Raw genomic sequence first — 10,010 nt, 5'->3', positions numbered from 1 at the left:
GACGGATAAAATCCACAAATTTCTTAACCAAATAAATGTCCAAGGGAAATTAAGTGGAATAATATCACCACTATAGGTGAATGAAATGTAAAAATAAATAAATAAATAATATTTCAAAGTAAAAATCATGATTAACTAGTAGTAAATCTACATATTTACAATCTGACTCCTACATAACTGTGAATAAAAACATAAATAATAGTGACAAATAAATCCTATTAAATATATTTATTTACATCTTCATATCAAAAAATATCAACATCAACAACTTTATTAAATTATAATGAAATATAACTAATAGTAAACATGTCATTTATTTTTTTCAATGATTAAAAATAAAAAATCATTAGAAAAATATCTAAAAATAATATATCACTATTGTCAGCAAACCTGTTTGAATATGGAAAGGAGGAAGCCGAGCCAAGACGCGGAAAGGAAGGTGGGTTCTAATTTCATATCTCTTATTCATTTTCCATAAAACTTCATGAGTATGTGCTCAGGCTTCATCACATCTAATTTTCCATTCAACAATAGAGGATCTTCGTAAACAGAATCATAGCTAAAATTGTAGATATTTTTGTTGGTGGTTTTAACTTTCCGGTAATCAAAAGCATGCATATTTCTATTTGTCGTTTGAGTCAAAAGAATTTATACATATTCTATATCGGAATCCAGCACAACCCGAGCTTGACTATATAAACTAGAAGTTGAATTTATACCTATTTTATTCGCTAATGGTGGTTTCAGGTAAATGAAATTCATACCTACCAGAATCCAGCACAAACCAGGCTTGACTATATAAACTAGAAGCTGAAGGAGGCCTAAGAAAACAACAGAACAACTCTCCTGAGAGAGGTAGTACCTGTATTGAGCTATAAATTCATCATTAGAAATTCATTTTTCTTGACCTATAAATTTCATATTACAAATATTTCACTATGTCCATTTAAGACTCACGAGTGATGACCAAATAGAGATGGATATGCATTGACCACAAATAGAGAAATAACAGAATTAGTTTTAGTTAAATATATTTATTTATGTTTTATTTATATTAATTTGCTTAAATTAAATTATGGTAAGAAGTAATTGATAATAAATATATTATTTATTTTTTTCAAATATTAAAAATAAAAAATTATTAACAAAAATATAACTCCATTGATACCTAACAGAGAAAACTAATAATTATAATAGTGAGATCGCTACCCAATGAAAGAAACTAATAATATTCTACCGAGAAAAGCATGGCTAACCACTAAAACAAATTTTCTTTAATCATAAAACTACTTTGCTGCAAACCTAAGAAGGAAGAAAAAACATACTAAAAAAGGATTTGTTGCTACCTTTGTTGCCATTAGTCGTTTCAGACACATAGAACTTTGTTGCCGTTAGTGGTTTCAAGTACATAGCATTCATATACATTGAAGTTTGGAAAACCCCTGTTTGACTTCGGAAAGGACGAAGCGGAGCCAAGACGCCGACAAAGAAAGAACTGTTCTGAAAAGGCGAGGAAAGGAAGGTGAGTACTAATACATTTTCCGAAAACCATCATGAATATGTGCTTAGGGTTCATCACATCTCATTTTTCCGGTCAACAATAGAGGGTTTCCGTAAACAGAATCGTATATGTGCTTAGGGTTCATCACATCTCAATTTTCCGATCAACAATCGAGGGTTTCCGTAAACAGAATCGTACTTATTTCTATTAGAAGTGTACTAAATCATGGCTAACCAGTAAAACAAATTTAAAAAAAATAGTTGAGTTGGTTTTTTTTCTTTAATCATAAAACTATTTTTGCTGCCAACCTAAGAAAGAAGGAAAAACACACTATATAAGAAGCATTTGTTGCTACTTTTGTTGCCATTAGTGGTTTCGTTAGTGGTTTACGGACATAGACCTTTGTTGCCATTAGTGGTTTCAGGTACATAGAATTCATACGGCAAACCCCTGCTAGCCAACTCCCGTTTGACTACGGAAAGGAGGAAGCGGAGCCAAGACGCCGACAAAGAAATAACTAGTCCCGTCAAATAAGGAAGGCGAATACTAATTTAGCTTAATGGCACTATTCAGAACATGGAATCTTATCAAAGAATTCGTCAAAACCGAGAAGTACTTCCAATACTATCCAAAATCACGGCTGTAATTATTATTATTTTCCCCAAATCGGAAGTACCTGAAATTCTCCAGCCACACACCGTAGAACCTCTGAACAATTTCCGAATCTCTCTGGTGGAAGACATCTGTGCATCATCGACACTGCAATAACGCTGAATAAAAATGTATTCCTTAAAAGAAAGGAATTATAATGTTTGATCTTGATACCTAAGTAAACACCAAAAACAGATAAGCAAGCCAATGGATTGCTGGAGAATGAGGAAAAAAAGAACGAAACCTTAGAAAGAAAAATGAGAACAAGATACACTACACGAGAAAGAAAAATGAGAACAAGATACACTACACGACAAATAAAGAAGATACAGTGCACGAGAAATAAAAACAACAGGAAAAACATACACAGGAAAATTGAATCCAATAATCGACAGCCAATAAACCTTGGATGAGAAGAATAGTTGAAACAATAATTTGGTACACCATAAATCCTCAAAAAACTTGACCTCTGACATACCCTACCCCGTCCTAAACAAGAATGCTAAACGATGGTGTTCTGTTCACACATTTATAAGGTTAAACACGTCATTCCAAACTATAATACAACGCTTTTTTTCTTCTTTTTTACACCGACACAGAAAACGGTAATCGATCTTTATATGAGATTTTTTCCGACGGAGACAGGCCTACGTTGAAACGGTAAAGGACTAGTGGATCGATTTACTTCAAACCCATGGGATTCCGGCGAACGACTACATCAATCAATTTAATTCAGACGCATGGGATTCCCGCGAACGCGTGTCAATCATGATATCCAATGTTAGGCGCATTAGAGTAGGAACTAATAACACATAACGCGACAATTATAGGCTAGTGGGCAGTTGTACACATGCCAACGTGGCCACCACGGAAAAAGCCCCTAAAAAGATTGATAACCGAAGAAAGCGGCCATAGAATAGAGAACAGGACCGGTGATTCTTTCTAAAAATAAAAATATACTAGGAAGGAAGGAGATCAGTAGCAGGTGAATCTTTCTAAAACTAAAAATTACATTTAAGGATTTAACCACAATAAAGTCGAAAAGCTAAAACCTTAACTGTTTGCGTGGATTTGAAAATTTTAAGAGATCATTTTTGTGATATGCAGCTACTTAGATGAGCGGCTGGGGGTTGAGTATGCTGGATATTAGATATTTGTGGCATTTGACGGGGCTGAGTTCGCTGGATATTTTGTATTTGTGGCAATTGACATTAGTTAGTCCGTTGGGTATTTGATAGTTGTGGTAGAGTGGTTGGACATGTGTGGAATAGGAGTGGGTGTATCTATGATTAGATGAACAGAATCCGCATGTATGAAAATGAGTGGCGAGTAGAGTGGAGGAGTTTTTTGGGTTTTCAGATCCGAGTGTGCCTTTGTTTTTGTTTTCTCTTTTCTTGGGTCAAGAATGGCTATGTTTATGAGTTTTAATAACTGTTCTCTGGTGTGTGTTTGTTTTTTCTTTTTCATTTGTTTTACATTTTGATTTGTTGTCTAGTGTGTGCTTGTTTTTTCTTCTTCATTTGTTTTACACTTTGATTTATTTTATTAGCTTCCAGTTTTGATAGGTTTGGATAGAAAATGAAGATAAATATGAAGTATTAACGAATGGGTTTATCAACATTTTGCAGTAAGAATTAAGAATTAAGAATTCGGCATGGTTATCCACGAGGTATTTGTTGTTATATTTGTTTGATACTTAAATTTATGGATAGAAATATAAATTATAGATAATTGTATTGCATTTGATTTGTATTCTAGAATGATTAACTGTTTACTGAGAGCAAAAATGTAAAAAAGAAGAAGAAGTAAATATTACATATCTATCAAAGAATTCTTTCACATGTATGCCTTCCGAGGCTTGGGATGTTGAATAAACCACCTTCCTATGATAAGCCTAATTTGTTTTAGTATAAAAATTTATATGATCATATTGAACTTTGTAAGGAAAACATTGTAAGCAACTATCACTCATGCATTGAATGTAATAGCTGCAGAGTTGTAGAGTAACGTTCAATGCATGTAATGCAGGGACTAGCTGTAGAGTAACACTGAATGGATGGATGCAATGTTGCAGAAGTGGGAAGGCCAATGGTGGTGTTGAGGGATCCAGACTTAATTGAATCAGCTCGTACAATCCATTCATATTTAAGGCGTTTAATAAATAGATTTCACTTTAATCTTAAAATCCCTAGCTCAAATAGTTTTTTTTACCAGTCATCAAAATAATTTTACACAGTCCTAAATACTTTTTCCATCATTTTAAAAATTCTCATCAGTTACATGTCTGCAAAGAATCTAATGGTGTTCAATGTTTGGTGAGAATCATGGAGGGTTCCTTACACAGGTTCACATGTTTTATTGTATGTTACAAGAGTCTTTGTTCGCCTTTGCTTGGTAGGTCATAAGAAACGAAGTCGGAAGGGATTGGAATCTCCTATTTCAAAGGAGAAAGGTTAGGGTTCATTTCATTTTCTGTTCTTCCTTTTATAGTCATTTATAAAATCAAGTATTTAGGTTTTTGATATGGGTAGTGTCTCCGGGAAATTTTCCTCCTTAATTTCAATTCTATCATATATTTTTTTTCTATAACGTAATGTTTTTTTAATCTATTATTGTGCATGGTTAATAATATATTCAAGACTTTTCTGAATTCTTTGTGCATAGTTAATAATATATTCAAGACTTTTGTGAATTCTCTGTTTATTCTGTTTTGACGAGTGTCTTTTTCTCTTCAATTTCAATTCTATTATAGCCTCTTTCTTTTTTTTAATATAATGTTTTCTATCTATTATAATCATGTACAGTTAATAGTATAACTTTATGTTTTTAAATTTGTTTACATGGACCAAGATGGAAAATGGAGTAGATACAACATGTAATTTATTTTTTTATTTTTAATAATATTATTATTTGTAAATGCTCAAACATTACATCAATAAAGTTAGTATTTATTTTTAAAGAAGGGTTTTGCAAACCTTTTCTCAAGTCCTCAAAGTTATCTATGAGGAATGCCTATGATTATGGTTATTTGTGAGAAATAAGTTTTTCCCGGTTTCTCTATTTTATTTTTTTAACAAATTTATATATTATAAAAATAATTTAAAATAACAATATTTTTTTAAATAAATTGATATTAGTTTTTAAGTTAATATGTATTTGAACAATCTATATTTATAATTGATGTTAATAAAATTTTATGGTATGGAGTCATTGAAGTTTATTATTTGTTAATTTTTTTTAAGTAAAATTAAATTTTCATGAATATTTTAATCATTACATTTTAAAACTAAAAATTTGATGACATCGTCACAAATAATTATGATTATGGATTTGTTTGTAAGCACCACTCTTCAATATACAATTAAAAAATCACATGTTTTTGTAGTTGCTTTTAATTAATATTTCAACAATACAAATAATTATAACATCACATATGATTATGGCTATGATTTGTTTTAAGCACAATAATTCCATACACATTTACAGAATATATCACAAATATCTTACAATAGAAATAAATATACCATTTAAAAATTAATTTATAATTAGTTACAAGCAGAATTTTCAATGTTTTGTATTTTTTATTTTATTTTTTATGTTATGTAATTTGTTCGTTGTATTTCTCTTTGTGTGTATAGTGATTTTACACATACATAACATCACAATTTAAATGACCCTGTTTATATTAAAACTATTGTTCAATTTAATGATGTTTTATTGTTTTTGTAAATATTTATTAATTTGATAAATGCTTTTAAATTTATTGTTAATGCATTTTTATAATATTGAATTGTTGGATATTATAATTTGGTTAAAATAATAATATAAATTCTTTTTAAGAGACATTTTTAATCTATTATAACATCATAAATAACTATGATTTTTTTGTAAACATCATTATGGAATATATAAATGGAAGTGACAATTTTTCATAATTACGTTAAAGTTTCATATATATATATAAACACTATGATTTTCTTTGTAAGTACTAATGTGGAATGTATATTTTAATATTACAAATTTTCATAAACTATATTTCAACAATAAAAATAATTATAACATCACAACGCACTATCCTGATTTTTTTACAAGAACAATTATTCAATATATTTAAAAAATATATTACAAACCTCTCATCATAAATCAAAAGAAATATATGTCATAGAAATTAAGTAGTCGACTTGATATTTTATGCCACACTTTTAATAATGTTTTTCAATTATTATTATGTTTTTTTATAAGGACTTTACACAATATTCTCAAAAAATTACACAGAAAATAAGTTGGATGAGTAAGTTGTTGTATAATATTTAAATATTATATTACAAAGCTTTTTCATAAATTGAATGAAATATATATTTTAGAAAATATTTTTTCCACTTGATTTTTTATGATAAAGTTTTAATTTTTTTTCAATTATTACTATGTGCTTTTATAATGATTTTATACAATATCATTTGCAAAAAGTACACATCAAATAAATTGAATAACTAAGTTGTATGAGCTGAAATTTATTGTATATTAACTTTTTTATTCTAAAATTGATGTCAGTTTAGTAAAAATTAATCTCTTTGCAAATATTATTAATGTAGTAAGTGCTTCTGAACATACAATATATACCTGGGAATTGGCGGCTTGTTGAGATGGGAGTGAATTCGAACCTGGGTCGACGGTAGGGTTTCTGAGGTGCAGGTAAAACGGTGAAAGCATAGACTAGGGAGGCGGAGTACGGCAGGTGGGCGTTGCTATAGGTAACGGCCAGGTATAATTGAAGCCTTAAGTACAGTTTGAAGCAAAATAATAGATTGGGATGGCCTGAGAGAAGCAATGGAAGAAAGCCAGGGGGGAGAGATCCCCTCCTACATAAATGTTACGTTAGGTAACGCAGGGATCGAAGAAGGGAAAAGGGGAAGATCGGAAATGAGCAGGGAACCTCCAGTCTTGGGGAATAAATGGCAAGCCAGAATGGTAAAGCGATTCCTTCCTAGGGCACAGAAAAAACCGAGGTATGTGATTCCAAATAACAAATTAAAGAATTACCGCTGCTATATAAGAGATCACGCTTTAATCTGCAAATTTATAAGATACTAGCCATCTGGGACCTCACGAGATGGATTCAGCAGCGATGGCGACCAAAACGGCATATAGATCTCAAATTGGGGGCTAAGGGCTTCTTTACAGTCATCTTCGCAAACCTCGCAGACAAGGAAAGGGTTTTTGAGGAGGGACCGCACTTCATGAACAATGCGGGTTTGTTCACAAGATATTGGGAAGATAGATACAACCATGATGAGGAGAGAATTATGGCAGCCCCGATATGGGTCAGATTATTTGGGTTACCGGATGAATTCTGGGATCCTGAAATATTGGAAGGAATAGGAAATTCGATTGGTACTTTTGTCAAGGTGGCAGAATCGACGAAAAGAGGAAAATATACTTCATATGCTAGAATCTGTGTATATATGAATATAGCAGACCCTTTACCAGAATCAATTGAGCTAGAATATCAAGATGAAATATGGCAGCAGCCCATAGATTACGAACATATACCGTTCAGGTGTAGAAGATGCCATGTATACGGACACCTTGCCAAGGAATGCCCACAAAATCGATCAGTAGTGGCAAAGAAGGACAGCAGGGAGGAAACAAGGCGAGCAGAGGGCTTGGAAGGGGAGGAAAATGAATTTAGAGAGGTATAGGGGAAAAGGAAGCAAGTTCCGGGAACATCAAAACCCCAATTCAAGGCGACCACTTCACCAATTGAGAGTCACAACAAGTTCAATATCCTTCAAGAGAAAGAAGAGGAGTTGGAGGGGGAAAAACAGGTAAAGAAGGTTACTGAGATAACTCCAATGGAAATCATTAAGGATGGAAAACGGAAAAGCATGAGTCCAAGTAGAGAGACAGACGGAGAAATGGGAGAGAGGAAGGAGAATATAGAAGAACAATCAATGGTAGTTACGGAGAATATCAAGGAAGTGGGTGCAGATGAAGAAAAGATAATGAAAAAATTACTTAATGAATGGAGAAAATTAGATGAAAGATTCATCCCGGAGAAAGAGAAACAGTTGTATAAAGAAACCTTTCAAAGATATAAAGAGAAGAAAGGAGGATTGATAGAAAATAGGATTGATCAAGCAGGAAACCAGGAGTCCCAATGTTCGGAAGGGGATGGACAAGGAAAAAGTGGAAGGAAAAAAGGGAGAAGAACTTTGAATGAGTCAATCCAAGCAGTGGGTGAGACTTTAGTAAATTCAGGAAGGGTGATACCTCTGTCAGAGGTATTTCAACATACTTCTAAAAAGTTTTAAATGATTGTTACAAGTTGGAATATCAGGGGATTAAATAGTAAAGGGAAACAGAGATATTTGAAAGAAAGAGTTAAGAAAGATAGACCAAGCATAATGATCATTCAGGAAACGAAAATGGAAAGCCAGCAGTTGGCAGGTATTATTAAACAATTGAAAATTGGATATGAGGTTATGGCGTTGGATGCAGATGCAACAGCAGGAGGCGTAGCCATTTTGTGGAACCCAGAAGAGGTAATTTTTGAACACTGGTATAGTTTGCCTAGAATACTTTCAGGGCTGTTTAGATTAGTGGGAATGGGGGAAAGCATTCTTATCACAGGCGTATACGGACCTCAAAATCATAGGGAAAGGCATGATTTCTTAAAAAATATCCATACTATGAGAAGCTTAATTCCGAATATCCCGTGGATAATTGGAGGGGATTTCAATATGATAAGAGATCTATGAGAGAAGAGAGGGGGAATAAGGAGAGAGGACCATAATATGGAGGAGTTGAATGACATGATTAGGGACCTGAGGTTAGTCGATATTAATACAAATAATGGCGTCCATACCTGGAACAATCGAAGAGGAGGACAACATCAAATCACTTCTAGATTGGATAGATTCTTGCTGCCAGAGGAAATTTTGAATCGAGATGTGTTTATTGAAGCTAAAATTCTGCCTAGTCTGGGTTCATATCATTGGCCAATACGATTAGATATTGATATTAAGAAGGTTAAGGGGAAGAAGCCTTTCCTATTTGAATCATTCTGGCTTAGAGACCCACAATTCATCAGGAAAATGGAGGATTGGTGGAATCAGAGCACAATCAGGGGTAAGGCGAAAATGTATACTCTACAATTGAAGCTCAAGGAAATTAAAAAGAGAATAAAAGAATGGAATAAGAAAGAATTCGGGAATATTATGGAAGCAAAGCAGAAATTAGAAAGAGAAATGGAGGACATACAACAAAAGATCATTCTGGAAGGAAGGGATGACGAATCGCGTAGGGAGGAAGGCAGAATAATAAGTCAGTTGGAAGAGCGAAGGAAGCAAGAGGAGATTTTGTGGCGAAAAAAATCAAGGATTAAATGGTTAAGGGAAGGAGAGCGGAATACAAAATTTTTCCATCAAGCTATGATTCAACATAGGCAGAGGAATAGAATCTTTTCACTTAAAAATGCTGAAGGAGACAGAGTAATAGAACAGGAAGAGATCGAAAAGACTCTAGTTGATTACTTTAAGGGAATTTTGACAGAAAACCAAAGGGATAGAGGAGAAGCTATAAATAATATTTGTAGAGAGATACCAAGATTAGTAACTGTGGAGCAAAACATGGCATTAATGAGGGCAGTGACAATGGAAGAATTAGGAGAAGGTGTAATGAATATGAGTAAGAATAAGGCTCCCGATCCAGATGGGTATAAGGTGGAATTCTTCCATGCTAGTTGGAATTTTATGGGAAAAGATATATTAGAGGCCGTAGAAGAATCCCGAATGAGACAACGAATATGGCCTGGAATAAATTCGACTTTTCTGACCTTGATTCCTAAAAGTAATAACTC

At 32.9% G+C, this 10,010-nt stretch overlaps 1 protein-coding gene across 1 annotated transcript; it reads left to right on the top strand.

The window, feature by feature from the left end:
- The first annotated feature begins 6,979 nt into the window (after positions 1 to 6,979).
- On the top strand, positions 6,980 to 7,851 carry LOC149217001 (uncharacterized). The gene is made up of 2 exons (XM_089390106.1): positions 6,980 to 7,120; positions 7,237 to 7,851. The coding sequence occupies exons 1-2, from the start codon at positions 6,980 to 6,982 to the stop codon at positions 7,849 to 7,851; spliced, it is 756 nt and encodes a 251-aa protein (XP_089246232.1).
- Positions 7,852 to 10,010: the final 2,159 nt, after the last annotated feature.

Source organism: Pinus tabuliformis, chromosome 1_1, assembly GCF_031772625.1.
Source record: "Pinus tabuliformis cultivar Carrire ecotype Pingquan chromosome 1_1, CPIR1, whole genome shotgun sequence".
NCBI classification, from domain to species: Eukaryota; Viridiplantae; Streptophyta; class Pinopsida; order Pinales; family Pinaceae; genus Pinus; species Pinus tabuliformis.
This window is presented reverse-complemented; position numbering and strand designations above follow the sequence as displayed.

Bases quoted from the DNA above. Each gene is read 5' to 3' on its own strand.
- LOC149217001 (XM_089390106.1), top strand. From the start codon at position 6,980: ATGGAAGAAAGCCAGGGGGGAGAGATCCCCTCCTACATAAATGTTACG. The intron at 7,121-7,236 runs GTAAAGCGATTC...CAAATTTATAAG, and splicing joins ATAAATGGCAAGCCAGAATG to ATACTAGCCATCTGGGACCT.